A 24,470-nucleotide genomic window follows, 5' to 3' on the forward strand; every position below is an offset into this window, starting at 1 on the left:
TGCAATTTGACTCGCTAAAAATAGTCATTTATTTATAGAATTGCCATTAAAGAACAAAATGATTCATTTCTATCTAGTCGATCTTAATTTGCATTTTCTGAGTTTTTACTTTTTTAACTATTTTAATGGAACGAAAAGTTTAAATTCAGTTACCATATAATTAGTTTGGTTCCAAAATGATATGTGGGTCACTATTTCAAAAATTTGGATTTTTGGCTCACAGCATTATTTAATCTCCGTTTGTTCTTTGAGTTTCAATTGTTAGGCGTTAAGTTTAGTATTCGGATTTTATTATAAAAATAATTTGCTTATGTCAAAGAGAACCACCTCTAATCCGGCTCGAAGGACCATATATTTGAGTATTGAAACTAACCTCTAGTTCTTACTTAAACATTTGTAACATTTTTAATTTCATTAATATTAATATTATTAAAGTTGAAGCAACTCGATTGAGGATTTCTGGAAAGACTCGATGTTGAATAAATAAAAAATATAATATTATGTATTATAAAAAATTGCAGAAAAAAATTGGAAACAATTCACACGCTTATAGAGCAAACTCTATTTTTTTACAATTTATTATAATCAAAATGAATTAATGTTATGTCTCTGAAAACAATATTTCTCTAGTTTAGTAAGAATTCGAGGTGAAATTTAGTACTGATTTTATTATAGTGTCTAATACTCTAATCCCGCTCGGAGGACCGTATATTTGAGTATTAGACTTAACCCTTAGTTTTTACTCCAACATTTATTTTGAATGACACTAGAAATGATAAAATTTTGATTAATACATTATTTTTAAGAATTCGTGGTGAAATTTAGTACTGATTTTATTATAGTATCTAATACTTTAATCCGGCTCGGAGGACCATATATTTGAGTATTAGATTTAATTTTTAGTTTTCACTGCAACATTTACTTTGAATAACTCTAGAAATCATAAAATTTTGATTAATACATTATTTTTAAGTATTTGAGGTGAAATTTAGTACTGATTTTATTATAGTATCTAATACTCTAATCCGGCTCGGAGGACCATATATTTAAGTATTAGGCTTAACTCTTAGTTTTTACTCCAACATTTATTTTGAATGACACTAGAAATGATAAAATTTTGATTAATACATTATTTTTAAGAATTCGTGGTGAAATTTAGTATTGATTTTATTATAGTATCTAATACTCTAATCCGGCTCGGAGGACCATATATTTAAGTATTAGGCTTAACTCTTAGTTTTTACTCCAACATTTATTTTGAATGACACTAGAAATCATAAAATTTTGCTTAATATATTATTTTAATATTTTTTAATTTGTGAATATTTTATTAATTGTATTAATATTTTGGAGGATCTCGACCGATAGCCATTGGAAACCCTCTAGAATTATGGTGAATATAATAAAAAAAATATTTCAATTAATTAGTATGTATTACACGAAATTGTAAAAAAATTCGTGAACATACATATAGCAAACACTTTATTATTCTACAATTTTTTATAATTAAAAATTAATTAATTAAAAAAAATAATGTTATGTCGCAGAATTGTTTTTTTATTTGTTATGTCATTCTAGAACAAACAATACTTGCAAAAAATGCGTAAAATAAACGACACTAGACCTAATAAAACGTATTTGAATAAACTTAATAGGAATTGGAGCTGGCAACAATTTATGTTTTTAGGAATTTTTTTCTAAAAATATTTTTTAAGCATCGTTTGTTGTATTCGGGATTGAGTTCGATATTGATTTTATTAGAAAAATAATTTAATAATGTCAATGGCAACCACCTCTAATCCGGCTCGAAGGACCATATATTTAAGCATTGAACTTAATTAAATTAAAGAACATTAAAAAAAATGCGAAACATCAGAAGCCCCAACACATTTTGAATTTATATAAACTTACTATTGGGGCTAGCAACATTTTATTTTTTTAAGAAATTTTTGCTCAAGATATTATTTAAGCATCGTTTGTTGTTTAAGTAAGAATTTGGAATTAAATTCAATACTGATTTTATTAAAAAAAAATTAATTATTTCAACGGAAACAGCCTCTAATCCGGCTCGAAGAACCATACGTTTGAGTATTGAACTACGACACTAGAAATTATAAGATTTCGATCAATTAATTATTAATATTTTTAAATTTATTTATATTAATATTTCTAAGGTTGAAGAACCCAGATAAATAAATAAATAAATAAATAAATAAAACAAATTAGTTAACTTATAATGAAAAATATATGAAATATTATAATGAAATAATTGTAGAAAAATTTTGAATTAATTCACATACTTTATTTTTTCACAATATATTTTTTGATCAAAATTTATTAATTAATAAAAATACAATAATTGTTATGTTCCAACGAAAAATTATTTTTTATGTCATTGTAGAACATACTTAAAAAAAGCGTAAAAGAACGACATTAGACCAACAAATTATACTAATTTTATTACAAAAAAAAATGAGATCGAAAATGTACTCAATTAGAGCAAACCATGAAAGTGAAGTGTAACTTTGGCCACATTTTTTGATATTTGATATTGACTAGGTATATCAAAGAGAACCGTCTCTAATCCGGCTCAAAGGACCATACAATTATTGATTAATAACTATTATATGAAATTGTAGAAAAATTTTGAAAAAATTACAGACAAAAATATAAAGTAATTAATAGATACAATATAAAATAATAGTAAATGTTTCACCTTCTACCTTCTTACGATTTTAGGTTTTACTTTTTTTTTATTTAAATATTTTTCAATGGCCACAAAATCACCCCAAATAAATAAAAAGTGTAAATGATGATTAAAAAAAGATCATTATAAGAAATTAAGTTGGCAACACTGATTAGTGTAATAGGAAAGTTACGTGGCAACACTTAGTTTTTTTACTTTTTATTCTTCTCACAAAATTAAAATTGAGATGAATCAATAAAAGCAAGTTGTGTTTTAATTTTTGTAGTTTCTTCAGTGTAGAGGAAAGAATACAAGATGAAAAATATTATACCAATTAAACGATTCCATTTTGTAAACATACAATTTATACAAAACTGTATTCATAGCTTAGGTATAAATAAATACTTTAGTCTTCGTCCTAAAAGAAAAACAACAAACGGATGTGCCGAAAGTGATTAACTGTAAACTTGAAACACTGCCATTAATTAAATTTATCAAATGAGAATATTTTCGGAAATAAGATAAAGCAGAGTAACGAGACAAATTGTTGTATTTTCGGTAAACATTGTTTACTGTTTATATGTCTAGTTCTTCTTATGCTAAGGTCAAGGGTAGGACACTTGTACTCATGTGTGTTATGGGAAAGTACTTTCCCAAAATATTGGTTTTAGGTACACTAGGGGTGAATAACATTATCGGTTATCTCCTTGTCGTGGACTTGAACTTCCGTACTGTCTGCTTCCATACATAGTTGTTTATGAATAGTACCGGCTATATGCACAAGAGATTAACAACTCTTCCAGAAAAATGATCATTAATCAGGCAAAAATGTAGAAAAACATGTGTGCGAGGGGTTATTCACTCGGTGATAATCACATACCATTACAACTCACCGTTAAAAATCATGTAATAGCTGATTCAATAAATATTCGACAGGAAATTTTTCGTAGTTGCAATATTTTTTTTTAAAGTAACACATTTCAAATCGATTTTTTTACAGAATTGTGCTCGTCATTTATATTACCTCGAAAAAATAATTTTATTTAATTTGTAATTTAAAATAACTTAAGTTGAAAATACTTTTTTTAGTACTTTATACATGAAGTAATAAAAATGTTGCCAATTTAATTTCAAATTTTTTTGTTATGTCTTGAACTTAAGTTGGCAACATTGCTTTATGCAGTCCTACATCATAATGTTGCCAACTAAATTGCTACATCGTAGGCCGTTAAATGAAGGAATTGCAATTTTGATATGGTATTGTGTGGCTAAAAATGTTCAATCATTATAAATTAAGTTGGCAACATATTATAGAGATTAGAAACAGAATAAAAGAAATTTGCTGTTATTTGTCTGCATTGTATCTATATTGCACTGTAGTTTACTTTAAATTGGTAACATTGAGTATGAAATATGACAATTCACATGCCGCATGTGTTTTGCCTTTAGGTTAATTATAGTTGCCAATTTTTTTAAAGTAACTTTTAAAGTAATTGGCAACTTTTTTAATAAAAAAAACTAGAAGCTTGATATAATTTGGAAAACTGGAATTTTTGTTGTAAATTAAGTTGGCAACATTAAGTAACACCTAGAGAAAGAGTATCAGTTATTTGTTATTTTTATCTTTCTGTACAATGAAGACTTAATTTAAGACTGTGAGTGGTTGTATTGTCAGGTGATCTTCAAACGTCACAGTTTTGTTTGCAGTTGTCATTAAATTCTTTGGCATGTCCGCTGGTGAAAATAGAAAAAGTTGCCAATAAACTTTTTTGTTGTATCTACATCACAATGTTGCCAAGTAATTTTAAAATTATAGGATATTTTGATAAAAAAATATTAGAAGCACCTTAATTGATTTAATTAATTTTTTGTATCAAAGTGGTGTTTTACTTTGAGTTGGCAACTTAGAACAATACATCAATTTACATCAGTTAATGTTGTCGACTTATTTACATTAGTTTGTTAGGGATGTTTATTGGCTTAGAGTACGATTACCAACAACTTAGTGTGCCAACAGACTTTTTGTTAATTTTTTTTTATTTTACAAAATTGTTTTCAAAATAATTTTAATATATTAGCTCACCTTAGTTAGAAATTATTGAAAGTGCATCAGTAATTGTTTAACCATGGGGTAAAATAGTTAATAAATTCTATTGGCAACATAATATAGAAACTGAGTACCAGACTTTATTGTTAAGGGTTTTACGTTAATTTATTTTTATTAACAAAGAGGTCTTTTACTTTAAATTTAAATTAGTAACATTGAATAAAAACTATAATAACTGACAAGTTTTATTTATTCCATCTGCTATGTTAATGTTGCTAACTTTATTTTAATAAGCCAAATTGATGAAAAAAACTGAAAACTTGTTGTGATACCGTAAAAGTGAAAATATGAAGTTGGCAACATTGAATAAGTTGTGGGCTCCGAGTATACGATATTGTTACTAATAATTGTTTGGTTTTCCGACAAGCAATTGTCTTCTCTTTATATGCAATTGTTATTAATTTCTGCGAATGTCTGCTGGGACAGGGAAGAATAATGTTGCCAATTTAATTATAAAACCATTGTCAATTTTGATTAAAAATATATTTATTTTTTTATTAAAGTGGTGCCTATGTTATTTTACAATTTTGTCAAATTAATTTTAAAATTTCAACTTACTTTAGTGAAAACTTATTGAAGACAGACTTGTAGCTACTTTAATTAATTTTTTAAATTTACACTTTACTTTGATTTTGATTTGGCAGCTTTGATTAATAGATCAAGTAATGTTGCTAAGTTATTTTTTAACGAAAAAACGAGAAGCTTACATGCGTTTAATTACACTGACTAAAGTAGCTCGTGACTTGGAATTTATTTGGCAACCTGTCAATCATATTTTTGGCTTCTTATTGCCAAGTTAATTTAAAAGTAATGGTTTTTTGGTCAAAAAACGGAAACTTTGGTATAAATTACTATTATTTTAAAAATTTTCAGACGTTTTTATTTTTTAACATAAATCACGTTGGCAACATTAGATAATACTAAATCTGAATATAATGTTATGGACAACAATTACTTTTTTTATGAAACAGGTCTTATACTTTGAATTTGAATTTGTAACTTTGATCAACTTTATATATTCCGTCTTTTATCTTAATGTTGCCAACTCAATTTTAAAATATGTAATAGGCCACACTGGTAAAAAAACTGAAAGCTTGATGTGAATCATGTCGTAAAACTTGAAATATTTACACTTTTACGAATTATATCATAAATTATGTTGGCAACATTGAACAAGATTGTAGACACCGAATATATAAAATTAGTTACTTTCTAAGCTTTCTTTCACAGAGGTTGTAACTTTTATCAAGTGACTTTCAAAGCCCAACTTTTGTCTGACATAGGGCAAAAAAATGTTGCCAACTCAATTTTAAAATCATTGGCAATGTTGACCAAAAATCATATTACTAGATGCATGGTAGAACTCAACCTTGAACAATACGGACAAAATAGATTGTGACTTTAATTTATTAACTGTAAATTAAGTTGGCAACATGGAATAACTTTGTGGACTCCAAGCATACGTAATTTGTTACTCTCTAAATCTTTCGTCTTCAGACAAGTAATTGTCTTCCTTTTATGTACAGTTGTCATTAATTTTTGCGAATGTCTGCTGGTACAGGAAAAAAAAAGTTGCCAATTTAATTTTAAAATCATTGGCAATTTTGATTAAGAATTAATATTATTTTTAGTTACTTTTTTTATGAAATTGGTCTTTGTTATTTTACAATTTGGTCAAATAAATGTTAAACTTTTAGTACTTTAGTTAGAAATTATTGGAGGCACTCTAGTTCTTAATTGAATTGACACTTTAATTTCGATTTGGCAACTAAATAGTTAAATCAAAGAATGTTGCCTAGTTAATTTTTCGATGATAAAAAGTGAAATGTTTACAAGTCTTCAAAGTGACTTTTAAATTTCAGATTTTTACATGCAATTGTCATTAATTTCTACGGATGTCTGTTGGTAAAGAGCAGAAAAATAGTGCCAACTCAGTTTGAAAGTCATTGCTAATTTTGATCAAAAATTACATTATTCGATTTATGGTAGGAAGTTATTTAATTAACGTTAGTTATTAAATTGTCGCTTTGAGTAATACCAATACATAAGATATGAAAATTAGCAATGTTGCCAACTTAATTTTATTAATCTCTTGGGTTTATGAAAGTGGTCTTTGGTGTTTTACAATTTGGTCAAATAAATGTTAAACTTTTAACTCACTTTAGTTAGAAATTATTGGAGGCACTCTAGTCCTTAATTGAATTGACAATTTAATTTTGATTTGGCAACTAAATAGTTAAGTCAAAGAATGTTGCCTAGTTAATTTTTCGATGAGAAAAAGTGAAATGTTTACAAGTCTTCAAAGTGACTTTTAAATTTCATGCAATTGTCATTAATTTCTACGGATGTCTGTTGGTAAAGGGCAGAAAAATGGTGTCAACTCAGTTTGAAAGTCATTACTAATTTTAATCAAAAATTAGATTATTAGATTTATGGTAGGAAGTCATTTAATTAACGTTAGTTGTTAAATTGGCGCTTTGAGTAATACCAATACAGAAAATATGAAAATTGGCAATGTTGCCAACTTAATTTTATTAATCTCTTAGGGATGTTGGATTTTTAGTGCGGTGGTAGGTACTAATTCAATACTTTTTTTATGAAAGTGGTCTTTGTTATTTTACAATTTGGTCAAATAAATGATAAACTTTTAACTCACTTTAGTTAGAAATTATTGGAGGCACTCTAGTCCTTAATTGAATTGACAATTTAATTTTGATTTGGCAACTAAATAGTTAAGTCAAATAATGTTGCCTAGTTAATTTTTCGATGAGAAAAAGTGAAATGTTTACAAGTCTTCAAAGTGACTTTTAAATTTCATGCAATTGTCATTAATTTCTACGGATGTCTGTTGGTAAAGGGCAGAAAAATGGTGCCAACTCAGTTCGAAAGTCATTGCTAATTTTGATGAAAAATTTGATTATTAGATTCCTGGTAGGAAGTCATTTAATTAACGTTAATTATTAAATTGGCGCTTTGAGTTGTCAACCTTGAGCAATATAGATACAGAAAATATAAAAATTGGCAATGTTGGCAACTTAATTATATTAATCTCTTGGGGATGTTGGTTGGCATAGAGTACAATTACCATTAATTCAGTGGTTTCTCGAGAATTTTTGTCACATCATTTTGTTATCCCTACATTATAATGTTGCCAACTTAATTATACTTACATAACAATACATGGATTCAATTGAACAGAATGGATTGCGACTTTAATAATACTGAGGTCTCTAGTTACTGAATGCATAGTTCCTAGCTTAGAAAAATGCAAATTAAAGTAGAATAAATAATCCGAATGTTGTCTAAGTTTCTTTTTGTTACAGATGGCTCCGCTGTGGTCAGTGCTCTTATCGTTTCTCCTGTTCATCATCGCGTACACCTGGCTCCGTCGCTCTCGTAACTTGCCTCCAGGTCCTTGGAACCTACCTGTGATCGGTTATTTGGCCTGGTTGAACCCTCAGTTTCCTTACCTGACTCTAACTTCTCTCTCTAAAAAGTACGGTCCCATCTACGGCCTCTATCTGGGCAGTATCTACACCGTGGTGATCTCCGACGCCAAACTCATCAAGAAAACCTTCAACAAAGACGCATCCTCAGGCCGTGCGCCCTTGCACCTGACCCATGGCATAATGAAGGGTTTCGGTGGGTACCTACCTATTCAAATGTCATTAATCCCAAGAATTGTTGCGGTGAAACTTTCGTTTCTCTTCAGGCCGTCTTCAGATGCGCGTGTGGTTCATTGAACCGCGATTTCGGGAGTCCGCTTTTTCGACAGTGGGTTAGTGTGCCATCGCGGTTTACGTCATACCTATTGTCCGCACACGCACGCATACACTTCTTGTCCTCCGAAAGGAACATATCCGTGTGAAAAAAAATCTCGAAAAAACACATTTTGTGTACAAAAAATAAGAACATAACTGTGCTAAATTAATACTGATTTAGAAAAAATACAAGGTGATTGAGTGAAGATTGTTACTGTCACTTCTAAAATAATTGTTTTCAAACTCTCTCTACAGGGTGATTCGTTTCGGCCTTCTTTAGAAACTTTTTAACTTCCAGTCGAGGTACTACAACGTTGAAGTTTTGTACATGACCAAAATTGATGATCGTTAATTCAACCAAATTATTTTCAAAATGGCTGGACTTTCGAAACTACGAGAAATTGGCTCCAATTTTGAAATTTTTAATGTGACTATAACCAATTTTATTGCATTTTTTGGATTCACCTTTTTAAACTTTGTAAAATATATAGATTGTCGGTGCAATCACCGTTTTTAATATATTTTATTTATTTTATTTTTCGACACTCTCAAACTGTACTTGTAAAATAAAGCTTCCGATTTACACTCAAACTCGTTCAATAAATAATAATTATTTTATTGTTAAGTCTTTATTTAGGCATAGCTTATTCAGGGCTACCCAAATCAAGTTAGTACAAAAATGAAATATAAGAAAAAAATTAGCGTAATTATACTTGAATAGGAGAAAAAAGTGAAATAAAAAAAAACAAAACAACAAAAAATAGAAAAAAGCATGGTACATAAATAAGTAAAAAAATAAATATTAATGTATGTCTATTTTTTGTCGAAATTTTCTTTTCTATTGAAGAAAGTACTCTCGTTATCTTTTAAACTTTTCGATAAAAATTATTTTTTTAATTTCGAAACAAGTTTTTAGATTAAAACGTACTCAAAAACACAAAGTAGTGGAATTTTCCATTCAGTTCAACCAAAATGTCATAAAAAAAACAAAAGTTTTTTTTATCTGATTAGGTAATTTTTTGCGTTAATTGTCACGATCTTAAGAAAATTGTGTTAGAATTTAAAAAAGTAAATACTACGACGTTGAAATTTTGTACATGACCAAAATTAATGAAATATAATGAAATATAAGAAAAAATTGGCGTATTTATACATGAGTGGGAGAAAAAAGTGTAATAAAAAAACAAAACCACAAAAAAATTGAAAATAAGGAAGGTAAATAAACAAGTAAAAAAATAAATATTAATGTATGTCTATTTTTGGCGAAATTTTCTTTTCTATTGAAGAAATTACTCTCGTCATCTTTTAAACTATTCGATAAAAAAATGATTTTTTAATTTCTAAACAATTCAGTTTAATCAAAATGTCACCAAAAAAAAAACAAAAGTTTTTTAGATCTGATAACGTAATGTTTTGGGTTAATTGTCACGATCTTAAGAAAACTGTGCTAGAATTTAAAAAAAGTAAATTGTTTCTATACCTGACCTTACCAGACTTAGTTGTTAGTCTGACTGGTTTTAGCAAAATGCCGTACAAGAATTTTTACTTCAAAAAGGTCTGACACACACTTAAAGAAGCAAGGAATAACACTATTTTTCAACTAATTTAGTGTTTTTTTGTCAAATTTCCAATAAAATTTCAATAATAAAACTTTTTTTTTGGTTGCTAAAAACAACGTGACTTCTACCCATCTTTTATCAAACTTTACGATTTTTTGAACGATTTTTTAATTTTTACGAAATTTTACGACGTAACAATAAATAGCATTTTAACTAAAAAGGATGCGAAATCCCTCGAAAATGGCAATGATTTTTTTGATTCGGTTTAGTCATCTTTTGGTCTTGTTTTAGAGGGTTTTGTCTCAAAAAGTTATTACTACATCATTATAAACGTAAAACTTACATCTTTTTGACGGAATTGAATAATTTTTTTTCGTTTGTTTTTGTCAAAAAATGGTCATAAAATTTTCAATAAAAGTCGAAAAAATTATTTTTGGCTTATTAATTTAATAATCTATTAAACGGGTGTTGGTACAATTTTTTGCATCAACTAACATTGTTTAAATTTTGAAAATAAAGTTATTTTGTTCAATTTATTGATTTTTTTGAGCAAATTTGCCAACATAGCAAAAAAGAAACGAGTTTTTATTAGAGTGACAGCATTTTAATGCTTTTGGTGCTTCGTGATTTGAAATAAAGACATGTTAATTGTTGAAAAAAGGTAAAGTAGTGGAATTTTTTTTATTTAAGTTAGTAATTTTTCGGCTTGATCATCTAGGACAGTTGACAAAGTTTATAAACATTTGAGCAGATAAATAGGTACCCAAAAAATAAAATGAAATGAAAAAAATATTACTTTAACGACTGATCAGTGAAGTAAATGACTCCAAATGTTTGAAGAATTTATTTTGAAAATGGTCGAGTAATTACATTTCTGATTTGAAAATGGACAAAACGCTTAAAATAAAATAATTTACATTTAATCTACATATTTTTTTCCGCTTTAACAGTCGCGAAATAACGATATTTATTTCAAATATTTATTTGAAAAAAAAAACACCAAAATTTACGGTTTTAAATCAAATTTAACACCTTTTTTTGGATTTTTTGACGATCGACTGTAAAAACACTAACAACATTTTCTATCCAATTTAGTGATTTTTCGGATTGTTTTTAAATAAAGTTTAAAAACTGTCGCGCAGACTGAGTTTTTAGCTCAAAAACAGGTTAAACGTTCTAAAAATGCAAAAAGAACACCATTTTCTACAAAATGTGATTTTTTGAGGAAAATGTGCTGAATAATAGACGGAATGAAAAATTATATACCTAACGAAAAAATGTTACCAAAAAGTTACCAAAAAAGGTCGAAAACGAGTCGAAAAAAACTTTTTTGAATTTTTTTTGTCAAATTTCTCTAAACTGATGCGTTTCTTACTGAAAGTGTGCTAAACACGAAAAAAGGCAAAATTAAGAATTTTTTTATCTAAGTTAGTGTTTTTCGGGTGATTTGTGAAAAATTTTGCGAAACACTTGCACTTTTGAAAATTAATTCTATAACATCTCAAAAAAGCAAAACAATGTTGACTTTAAATAGCTTTTCTGTTAAAACGTTTGTAAACGGGAAAAACATTGAAATATTTGATTAGTAAATAACTTTTCGTTTCTCAAAAGCAAAAATAACGCTGTTTTAAATACAACTCAGCTCATTTTTTATTTATGTGTTGTTTTATTTTATTTTTTGGGGCAGCAAACTAAAACTATTGGATTATTTCGTTTATTTCGCTTTTATGCTCGCTGTATCTATAGTATATTTCGATTTACTAGCTAATTACACTACGCATTTGCTTTGTTTGGCCCAAGGGAAAATAAAAGAGATTGGTGCAGCAGGAAGTGTGCTGTTAAAGCTTGCGCAAACTTTGAGCGTTTCTCTTGGCGGACATAATCGGTCTTTGACGCTTTGTCGAAAGCTTTCGAGGCGGATCTAGAGGAGGAAAGCTTCGGAGCAATGCCCTACTTGGATATTCTCATCAACGCTCGAGTTTGTGTGTCGCTCCGCCTTGTGGGTACGCCTACAAAAACCAAACTAACCCGAAAAAAAAAGACGGAAGTGAATAAGCCAAAATTTTCATAAACAAAAATTAAAAATAATTTAAATTAAAAAATTCCGCTAAATTCATTGGCTTATTTTAGACGAACTTCTTTAAAATGGTTACATATTAATATGTCGAACAAAAAAAAATCGTCGAAAAAGTGCAAACACGAATTTGGTGATTTTTTGGCAAAGTTTTGACAAGATTTTGTAAAATAATGCTATTTTTGACCAATTTATCAGTAATTTTTGGCCAGCTTTCGAAATCTCGTTAAATAAAACGAGTCTTTAGCTCAAAGGATTTTTAGAGGCTTGAAATTTTTGGTTTACTTTTTGCCAAATGTGGGAAATAACTGAAAATCTTGTTAAAACGCTTGTAAATGGAAAAGTACAGGGTTTATAGTTAACCAATTTTAGTAAGATTTTAGAAAATGTAAAAAATAAAATAAAAAAAATCAATAAATTTTTGGAAATTTAGTAAAATAATTGTTATTTTTGACCTGAAAAAATAGGAACATAATTTTCGAGCAGTTAATGTTAAAACAATGTTAAAGCGTTAGGCAATTTTTTAGAAGAAAACAAAAAATACATGAAAATAAAAATACAATACAAAAATACAAATACAAACTTAATTTTAATTTGTGGCATATTTTTGTACTTCTCCACAAATCAGTTCAGGCGAACTAATGTAACCAAACGCTCAGTAAGATAATACTTTGTCATTCTTACCTTAATTGGGTAACTTTTTGCCTCATTTTTTTACAAATTTGCAGATGAAAAATGTGCTTAAGTTTTAGTCTTCAGTTTAGAAATGTGACTAAACTTTAAAAATGGGGGCTTAAGTGGCTAGCTTTTTGCTTATTTTTAACTAAGAAGTCATGTTAAAATGTTGGCAACTTTTTATTAAAATACAAACACTATTCTGAATCAGTCTGGTTAAATTTTGGCATATTTTTGACGAAATTTGGTTAACTAATGGTATTTGTAACCAATTTACTGATTTGTTCACCAGATGAAAAATGCTTAAACGTTCGAAAAATTACACTATTACCTAATTTGGTGCATTTTTGGACTTTATGAAATTCAGTTCAGGCTAAAAAATGTGACTAAACGCACAAAAATACAATAGTTTATATTGTTAGCTTGATTGGATAATTTTTGCCATTATTTTGTCAAAATTTGTAGATGAAAAATGTATTTAAGTTTTCGAAAAAATTATAGGTTAAATAGTGGAATTTTTGGTTCAATTTGGTTATTCTTGAGCGTTCTTTTACCGAAATTTCAACTTTTTTATATTATTTCTGTCATAATTTATAGATGAAAAAATTGCTAAAATTTTCTAAAAAGTACAATTAAGTTTTTTTGTAAGTTAATCATTTTTTGATTTATTTTTTACAAAATGTGGAAAAGAATTACCTTGAGAGCTGTAACTCTTATTATTTTCTAGAATGTTAAAAAAAATATCGATCTAGTTTAGTTATTCTGCGACCAATTTTATTAAAATTTCGGAAAAGATTAAGTCTTAAGTTTAAAGATGTGGCTAAACTCTAAAAATGGAGACACAATGTTTAATTTAAGTGGCTGTTTTTTGGGTATTCTTAGTTAAGAAAACGTGTTAAAAGGTTGGTGACTTTTCAGAAGAAGTAAAAAACACTATTGTGAATAAACTTGGTTTGTAACCAATTTATTGATTTTTTTACTAACCCAAAAAATGCATATAATTTCGAGAAATGACAATATATTATCCAATTTGGTGCATTTTTGGACTTCATGAAATTTAGTTCACGCTAAAAAATGTGACGAAACTTTTAAAAAGACAATACTTAATATTATTCGCTTAATTTTTTTGTCATATTTTTCAAAATTTTTAATGGAAAAATGTATGTAAGTAGTTTTTGAAAAAAAATCAATGGTCAAGTAGAGCATTTTTTTGACCAAATTTAGTTATTCTTAAACATACTTTTAACGAAATTTTGGAAAAAGGTTTTTAAGTTTTTGTGTCAAAAATGTGACTAAACGCGCAAAAAATGGCATTATTTTTGACTTATTAATTGTATAATTTTTTATCTTTTTTTTGTCATAATTTATAGATAAGGAAGTGCGAAAACTTTCAAAACAATAGAATTAAGTATTCTGGTTTGTTTGTTTTATTTTTAGCAACTTTTCATAAAATAATTGCAATTCTAGGTGAAGCTTGTGGTGAAAACCGGCTTTAACAAAATTTCGCTCAAAAAATTATTACACACTTGGTAAAAACAAAAACAAAACTAACATCATTTTTAACGGAATTTGGTAATTTGTTGTAAATTTTGTAAAATAATTGCATTTTTGTCTAGAAAGTGCATAGATAAATTTAATAGCGAAAAAAATTATGGAGCTTTTAAAATTTTATAAATCTATTAATGCTCAAAACTTAATGGCACTGATAAAAAATAAAAAACATCCACATCCAATACTTTATTTTGTGACACCTAGTTTAGAAGTTTTAATACTGATCTATTGGTGCAGAAAAATTGGCATAGTAGACAGGTATACGACAGTTCAATGTTCCACTAACTCAACAATACTTTTTGCCCAAAATAATTTCTGTTTTTGTGTTCTGCTCTCTTCTGTTGTTTCAATCAAGTTTTTTCTTAAAATAAAATAAAATTCCTGTTCAAGCGATGACTAACGGCGATCTTCCGAAGCCATAGCATTACATAAATGAGTCTCGAAGATTCGTCGAAGCAAAAATGTAAATTTCCGGGGCCGTTGTCTCGCACCAAGGCCCCTTACGTACTCATAAGTGCACAAGGGCGGTCGTTAACCAGCGATTCATTCCCACCATGGCTATCGGCGCTTTCTTTTTGATTTATTGGAATATCGGGCGATAACTAAAGTTGGATGAATCATTAATTCGTTATTCTCCAGTCCATCATCCGAAAATGCTGATTCTGGCCGAGGACATTGCCGAGGCAAGGACGATGATGTTCAGGAGTTCACTAACCACTACGACGGGAATGCCGTTCACGTCCGACGATGACTAACTGACCACTCTCGCTATCGTTCGGAATAACGTTATAATGGAATTACAAGAATGTCTTCCAGAAACTCGATGATTCGATTCATAGACAGCGAAGAATCTCGAGTTGTAAGCCGCGGAAACTACCAAAAGTTTTAAAAAAATGTGTTTTTTTTTTTAATTAGTTGGATGAGAACACAATAATAATAATAATAATAATAATAATAATAATAATAATAATAATAATAATAATGTATTTAACGGTATAAAAAGCCTTTTACAATAGGTAGTAGTAATAATAATAATAATAATAATAATAATATCTTTATTGTGTTATTACATATAAGTATGTTTACACTCGTCAAAGCGGAACCTATACCTAATGATGAGATGTCAAGTGACGAACATAGGTACTCATCAAAATTATAAAACGCATTATTTACAAGAAATGCTTTAATTTTCTTTTTTTTAAAGCAGTTTTACTAAAATTTTGCTCTAAGAATCTCACATTTTTGAAAAAATAAAAAATAACATAAATAAACTAAATAAAATTGTGGAAAAAATGGGAACATTATTTTCGAGCAGTTAATGTTAAAACAAAATTAAAACATTTGGCAATTTTTTAGAAGAAAACAAAAAATACATTATTTTGAACTTAATTTTAATTTGTGGCATATTTTTGGAGTTCTCTACGAATTTCAGTTCAGGCTAACTAATGTAACCAAACGCTTAATAAGACAATACTTTGCCATTGTTCCCTTAATTGGGTAACTTTTTGCCTTATTGTTATTCGAATTTGCAGATGAAAAATGTGCTTAAGTTTAAGTCTTCAATTCAAAAATGTGACTAAACTTTAAAAATGAGGCCTTAAGTGGCTAATTTTTTGCTTATTCTTAACTAAAAAGTCATGTTAAAATGTTGGCAACTTTTTATTAAAATACTAACATTATTCTGAATCCGTCTGGTTAATTTTTGGCATATTTTTGACAAAATTTGGTTAACTAATGGCATTTGTAACCAATTTACTGATTTGTTCACCAGCTCAAAAAATGCTTAAACTTTCGAAAAATTTCTCTATTACTTAATTTGGTGCATTTTTTTGGTAAGTTTTGGCATTATTTTGTCAAAATTAATAATAATAATAATAATAATAATAATAATAATAATAATAATAATAATAATAATAATAATAATAATGTATTTAACGGTATAAAAAGCCTTTTACAATAGGTAGTAGTAGTAATAATAATAATAATAATAATAATAATAATATCTTTTTTGTGTTATTACATATAAGTATGTTTACACTCGTCAAAGCGGAACCTATACCTGATGATGAGATGTCAAGTGACGAACATACTCATCAAAATTATAAAACGCATTATTTACAAGAAATGCTTTAATTTTCTTTTTAAAACACGAAGCATTAAACTTTTTTATTGCCTCCGGGAGTAAGTTGAAAAACTTGACACCGAAATAGTCTACACCTCTTGATTTGTTAATTCGGGAAAATGCAGGTCGTAGTAACTCACAGTTTCTAGTGCCGTAAGTATGGTTTGCCATATCGTAATTTGATAAGCGAGAATGTATAAAAATCAAACTTTGCAGAATGTACAGGCATGGCATAGTAAGAATTTTGAGAGAGGAAAAGGCAACACGACAATCATCTCTATAACCAAGGTCCGCTATCAGTCGGACGCACTTACGTTGAAAAACAAAAATCTCAGAAGCATGTGATGAATGGCCCCAAATAAGAATACCGTACGATATGATACTTTCAATATGTGCGTGATATAGAGTAAGTAACGTGTTAGCCGAAGTGACTATTCGCATCATACGAAACAAAAATAGATGCTTGGAAACTTTATGTAAAATATAATCAACATGACTATCCCAATTCATCTTCGAATCAATAATAATACCTAACAATTTAACTTTAGCTCTGTTTTCCAGAGGTTTAAGCGAACATGAAATAGTTTGAGTTTTGTTAGTGTTGATTACAAGCTTATTAGAGGAGATCCAGTTAGAAGCAGGCTCATGAGCCACCTTATCAGCCAAGCTAAGAGAAGTTACATCGCTACTTCTATTAATAACAGTACTGTCATTAGCAAAAAGTACCGTATGACCATTGGAATACGCATGAGGCAAATCATTAATAAAAATCAAAAATAGCAGCGGTCCAAGAACCGAACCTTGCGGTACGCCATTAACGATATCAGTTAATGCAGAAGTATATCCATTCAGATACACAAACTGTTTACGATTACATAAATACGATTTAAGTAACAAAATGGAGTTATTATTTAAAGCATAATACTGCAATTTGTTCAAAAGTATATCATGATTCACGCAATCAAATGCCTTTGCATGGTCAAAAGATGTTATTGAGGCATAATCTTTGTCTTCAAAGGCTGATAACACAACATCGCATAGCGATTTGACTGCTAGAGTTGTGGACATGTTGCTTCTAAAGCCGAATTGCGATGAATGGAATAGATTGTTTCTTTCCAAGAAATTAACTAACTGTTTTTTGAGGGCTGTTCAAAAATTTTTTCAAGAATCGGGACTAATGAGATGGGGCGGTAATTATTTAAGTCGGAAGTGTCACCCTTCTTATGAATAGGAATAACTTTAGCTGTTTTGAGAGTTTCCGGGAAAACCTTGTTTTGATGCATTGGTTTTTTTTTTTTGTTAGAGGTATTAAAAAAACATTTATTAATACTTTAAGCATAGTCGAAGATATATTGAAGGCATCCATGCTATGTGAGGATTTTAAGCCATCTACAATGACACGCACTTCATAATATGACACTTCACGAAATTCAAACGTTGAGTCAACTGGTTGTAATTGTAAATAATCTTGGTATTTAGAGTTCGTTTGAGATAAACTATATTTAAGCTGAGATGATATGTTAGTGAAATACGTATTAAACGCATCTGCTGATAAACCAGCATTAGTGTCTTGGTAAACTCTGTTTTTATAATTGGTATTAATTATGTCCCAAATAGCTTTCGATTTATTGCTAGATTTTCTTATGTAACCATCAAAAGCTGTACGTTTGGCCACCGCGATCTGAGCTCGATAAATAGACCTGTATTTGATATATACAGTATTGCTTATTAAGATGTTTTTAAGGAGTCTATAGTAGAATTCTAATTGATCACGCATTAATTTTAAATTGTCATTAAACTCTTAGTCGAACAGGTATTAGTAGTAACCACTGGTAAGTGATTGTTTATTCCAGAAACAATTTTTTCAACAAAATCAACAATTTTTTTTATCGCAGTCATACTGCTCATCATCAACAAATGTCCAATTTGTTGACTCCAGTTCGTTGTAAAGGTTGAATAACCCCATTTTAGTTAATGGTCTAAATGTTGTAGGTTTAGCCGGTGTCTGTTTGTTTTGGACAGGGGCAAAAAATGTCATGCAAATGCCAAAATGGTCAAAAAGAAGTGGATTGTGGACAGTAGTTAAATACTTATTGCTATCAAGATTAGTAAATACATTATCAATACATGAACTTTCACGCATATTAAGGAAGACAGTTTGTCTGAGGCCGAAAGAAAGTAATAAATTTACAAGAAGATTATCTTCTCGATTTCGAGAACCGAATTTCACGTTAAAATCCACAGTCAGAACTACAGAAAATCGTTTCTTTGTGATTATGTACACCAACAGATGATCATTATTAGTCAGAAAAACGTCGAGATTACCTAAATATTAACATTGCAATGCAAATTTAGCATGTTTACGAAAAGAGGCATAAGACGGAAATTTAAAAAAGTCATAAAAATTACAAGTTGATAAAAGATTTACAAATGGAGAACACAACAAATAATTAGTTTTATGATTTTGAAGTGCGAACATCGGTACCCTCCTCATTGAGTAGGAAGGAACATTAAAGGATAGTAAATTTACTAGCTCTGTACTGTCGACTAGATTAAACAATAATTTGTACATGAAACAGAGCTGGTAATATTGACGTCTAATTTCCAACGAGGAGAGACCAAGGTAACTTAAGCCTAATTTATAATCTGTGGCAACAGGCAAAGGAAGCTTCCATTTAATTTAGTTAAAGAATTTACGTTGGACCGACTCTATCCTGTCTATGTGGACCTGGTAAAAAGGTGTCCAAATGACAGACCCGTATTCTAGTACAGATCTCACCAACGCAACGAGTCTAATGGTCTCGATATTTCTAAAGTCACGACTATATCGTGCGATACAACCCAAAATTTTATTAGCTCTATACACCAGGTTGTCGTAGTACTACGGCACGAGTGATAATTTGGTATCTAAGATAATGCCTAAGTCTTTAACCTCTAACCTTATAGGGAGTTGGCAATTATTTAAAGAATACACAGGGGTGTTTGGTACGATTTTACGACTGAAACACAAAGCCTGACAATTGCTAACATTGAGACACATGCTGTTTTTTTTACATCACTCACTCAAACGGTTTAGATCACTCTGCAAATTAAGCATATCGTTTATACATTTAATGCCCGGTTGCACAAAAGATAATTAGGCATTAACAAAGCGTTAATCGTCCATCAAAAAGTTTGTGCAACACAAAACACTGTTGACGGCTGATTAATCTCTCATCAAATATTTGATGAACGTCAACGATAATTGTCAATTAATCGTTGATTAACTCTGTTTTCCGTTACACAAACGCAATTCAACGCAAATGTCATAGTTAATCAGTGATTAACGAATCATCAATTTAATGGCCGAACGACGGACGATTAATCTCTGATTAACCGTCTTTAACAGTTGTTGTTTGAGAATTCAAGGTATTTTTGATAAAATTTTATTAACTAAACTGAACCATTACCTAAGGGGTAAGACAATAACAAAAATTAAGGAAGAAAACCTTGAATTTATTTTATTGGATGAGAATGGTTATGTGCAAATGACTGAAGTGTCTGAGAGGTCTGTGCAGAAAATCACAGATCCGGAGGATCTGTTTGAGATGTTGGTTAACCATGAGTGTAATAAGCGCTTTAGTTTCAATAAAAACCAGAGATAAAATTGCACCAAAACGCAACTAATCAAATCTCTCAGTGCACAAACAAAATTTTAAATTTTTTTGGTTTTTGGTTTTTTGTCTTTTGTAGAACATTTGTAGGGTTATCACAGAAAGTCACAACAAAACTCGCTCACACATGAATTTGTATCGTTTGTTCAATGAAACAATTCGAGGAATAACTCATTTTTTAACCAATAACATATTATCCACTTTATTGCTTCCCAATGTGCCAATGCGCATGATTCACTTTTTAACAGCATTGTCCAACAGTTCTAAAAACTTAACAAAAAAATGCAAAAACTTTATTAGTTTTAGTTGAAATAAAACCCCAATGTTCAAATCAAGGTTTATTGATTGTGAAAACAAACACGTGTAGATTCCTTTACGCCCTAACTTCATCTACCCTTAAGGCTATTCCCTTGTTTCGCCTTCAGGAATCGCTTATTGGTACCTCCTTGGCACTTAGTGACAAGGCAAAAACCCCAGAAAAAAGAAAACTCGAGAGTTCGCGAACACGTCAAAATTTCACAACGCCAATTTCGCTTCTTGCACCATTTAGATCTAGAAATTTTTCATAAACTCATATCACTAGAGTTAACAAATTAACACAAGACCACAAACACCATTTTTGGCACCATAAATTGTCTGCACCAAACAGAACTCTTTGAAGACGAAAGAACACAAGTTAAATCGTCAAGTAAAGCACTGAGTAAAAACCAAAGTCCGAGAAAACACAATATTAAAAAAAAACAGGCTGTCAAATGTATATCAAATGACAAATTCAAGACGTAGGGCCTTGTTGCCAAATTGTTTTTTTTTTTGCTAATGGATTATTAACGGAGCATCATATATGATGACTATTTATTTGACTTTTGTGCAACCGGGCATAATGGTATCATAGACCTTCAAATCATCACCAAAGAGACGATAACCGCATGTAAGATTGTCCCTAATATCATTATTAATATCGAAAATAGCAACGGACCCAAAATCGATCCTTGCGGGACTCCAGAGGGTGCATCTACCGTGTACAAAAATTGATTTTCAATCTTAACTTGCTGAGTTCTATCGGAGTGATATGAAGCAAACCAACTTAGCATAGGTCCTTTCACTCTGTAAGCTGTTAGCTTTTGTAGTAAAAGTGAGTGGTTCACTTTATCAAACGCCTTACTGAAATCTGTGTATATAGAGTGAACTTCATATCCGCTTCCAAGAGCCTTTTGAATGAAATCTATGTAGTGGAATAGGTTAGTAACAGTCGAACGTTTATGAAAAAAGCCATGTTGATGAGGTGACAGTATAGGTTTAAATAAAGGAAAAAATTTTGAAACTAAAACAGTTTCAAACACTTTACCAATTGTAGACAGAATAGAAATTGGTCGATAGTTATCAATCTTGTTTGTTAAACCAGACTTGTGAATCGGAATATTAAAGGCATGCTTCCACACTGTTGGAAAAACACCTGTACGCAAAGATAAATTGAATAAAGTATGAAGCGGCCAAGCAACGACGTCACAAGTGTTTTTAAAGAAACTAGGTGGAACTCCATCGGGACCAGGACCCTTGCTTACATCTAAGCTCCGAATAGCAAAATCAACTTCTTCTGTGCTTACATAGTGATGGTCGAGATCGATTTTCATTTTTGAACTGTAATTCGATTTGATGAAGATATTTTTATCATAGACAGAAGAAAAGTGACTTGCAAAAGCGTTGCAGACCGATTTTAAATCAAACAGCAGATTACCATTCATAACCACGTTGAATGTTTTTTCTTTTATTTTACACAAATTCGCAAACTTTAAGCTACAAGAAGAAACAAATCTTAAATGGTACTTATTAGAATTAATTAAATGGAATCGGCAAACAATTGTTTTGCTTGGAACCATATTTTCAAGTTTTAAGCTATGGAAACTTAAAAACTGAAAAAAATACATCATAAAATTAAGTAGAATAAGTTAGACAACAAAACAATTAATTGAGGTTGCTTCCTAGTTATTTTTCGCATTGATATTGCTTTTTCGTCGAGCTTTCTTAATCCAAATTCTTAAGCTTTAAGATGCGGAAAAGACAAAACTTAAAAAAACACTTAATATAAAATCAAGTAGGATAAGTTTGGTAAAAAAACTATTAATTTATTTTTTTAAAGTTACTTTCCGCATTGATATTGCGTTTTTTGCATTCTTTTTTAATCAAAATTTTTAAGCTTTAAACTACAGAAAGAGACCAAATTTAAAATTGACTTCAAATATTAAGTGGAACAAATTAGAAGGGAAAGCAATTACTATAATTTGCTTTTAAGTTATTTTTTGCAGTAATATTGCTTTTTGTTCACTGTGTTTTGTCAAAATTTGCAAGCCTTTAGGAAAGCGACAAAACTTAAAAGAAACTTAAAAGCAAATAGAATAAGTTTAATGAGAAAATAATTTTAGTTTAGTTCAGTTCTAAGTTATTTTCTGCATTAATGCTGCTTTTACTTCATTTTCTTAATCCAAATAATTTTCAAGCTTTATGCTACGGTAAGAATCAAAACTTAAAAATTACTTAATAAAATTAAGTAAAATCAGTTAGATATTCATTATCTTTTTTTATGTTGTTTTTCGCAGTGATATTGCTTTTTTATCACTCATTTATAATATAAATTCTTAGGCGTTAGATGACGGAAAGAGACATTTAAAAAAATACTTAATAAATTTAAGTTGAGTATAAGTTTGATGAGAAATTCAGTTTGTTTTTAAGTTATTTTCTGCATTGATACTGCTTTTCCTTCACTCTTTCATAGCACAATTCTTTAAGCTTTACGCTACGGAAAGAGACAAAAGTTAAAAATTACTTAATAAAATGAAATAGAATAAGTTTAATAAGAAAATAATTAATTCAATTTCGTTTTAAGTTATTTTCCGCGTTTTTTAATTTTTTTTAATCTAAATATTTTTTAAGCTTAGTAAGCGATGGAGAAAGACAAAATTTTAAAAATTACTTAACAAAATCAAATAAATTGTTAAATGAGAAATTCATTAACTCAGTTTTTTTAAGTTATTCTTATTTACTGTTTTTCTTTCACACTTTTTTAATCTAAATTTTTAAACTTTCAGCTAAGGAAAGAGTCAAAACTTAAAAAAAAACACTTAATAAACTCTAATACAATATGTTAGATGAGCAAACAATTCACCTTTTTTTTAAATTATTTTCTGCAATTGTATTGCTTTTCTCAATCTTTAAACTGCTGAAAGAGGTGAAACTTTAAATTACTGAATAAATTAAGTAGAATAAGTTAGGTTGAAAAACAATCAACTTAAGTTTTTTTTTCACTGATATTGCTTTTTCTTCACTCTTTCTTAATTCATATATTTTCAAGCTTTTAATTACGGAAAGAGACAAAACTTAAAAAAATACTTAATACTAAACTTAAGTAGAATATGTTAGATGATAAAATAATTATTTCATATTGTTTTAAGGTATTATGCGCATTGATATTACTTTTTTTTACTCTTTCTTAATCCAAAAAAGTTTAAGCTTTAAACTTTGGAAAGCGACTAAACTTAAAAAGTTAATTGACTAAAATAAGTTGTATGAGAAAACAATGAATTCAGTGTATTTTATTTGCCTCATTGATATTGTTTTTCCTTCACTTTTCTTAATCTAACTAATTTTTAAACTTTAAGCTACGGAAAGAGAATTAGTTCAGTTTGTTTTTAATTTCGAAATGATTTGGCTTTTCTTTCAGTCTTAATCTAAATTCTCAAGCTTGAAGCTGCAGGGGCAGACAAAACTTAAAAACAACAAGTAAAATGAAGTAGAATAAGATGAATGAGAAAACAGAATATCGTTTTTTACATTTATTGCTTTTTTCATTTTTTTACCTTAAGTTTTAACAGAAACTTAAAATTACTTACAAAAATTAAGCAAGTGTAACAAGTTGGGTGAGAGAAAAATTTATTTAGTTATTCGAATTTGCATTTGCTTCGATCTTTTTTGATCCAAAAAACAAAATTAACAGATGCTTCAATTTTTTTAATAGTATTTTTGACATTTATTGCTTTTCTTTAGATATTCTTAATCCAAGTTCTCAAGCTTTAAACTGCACCAACAGACATAACTTATTAAAATTAAGTATAAAATAACTTATCGCTTCGATTTTTTAATCTTTCGTAAACCATATTCTTAGGAGTAGAATAAGTTGAAGGAGAAAATACAATTACTTTATTATTTTGGAATGAATTTTCTGCGGAAGTAGCTGCTGGAAATATACGAAACATAAAATCACTTATTTAAACGTATAAAAAAGATTGTT

At 29.0% G+C, this 24,470-nt stretch overlaps 1 protein-coding gene across 3 annotated transcripts in view; it reads left to right on the top strand.

The window, feature by feature from the left end:
* The window catches only part of phtm (phantom), a 102,698-nt gene that overhangs the window by 64,084 nt on the left and 14,144 nt on the right, over nucleotides 1–24,470 (top strand). For 2 of the 3 annotated variants that reach the window (XM_963384.4, XM_064354673.1), the window contains exon 2: nucleotides 8,117–8,435. In XM_963384.4, coding sequence (XP_968477.1) covers nucleotides 8,117–8,435 — 319 coding nt within the window. Of the gene's footprint in view, nucleotides 1–7,619; nucleotides 7,725–8,116; nucleotides 8,436–24,470 lie in introns of those variants that run through there. The other variant, XM_064354672.1, reaches the window with a different exon arrangement.

Source organism: Tribolium castaneum, chromosome 2, assembly GCF_031307605.1.
Source record: "Tribolium castaneum strain GA2 chromosome 2, icTriCast1.1, whole genome shotgun sequence".
NCBI classification, from domain to species: Eukaryota; Metazoa; Arthropoda; class Insecta; order Coleoptera; family Tenebrionidae; genus Tribolium; species Tribolium castaneum.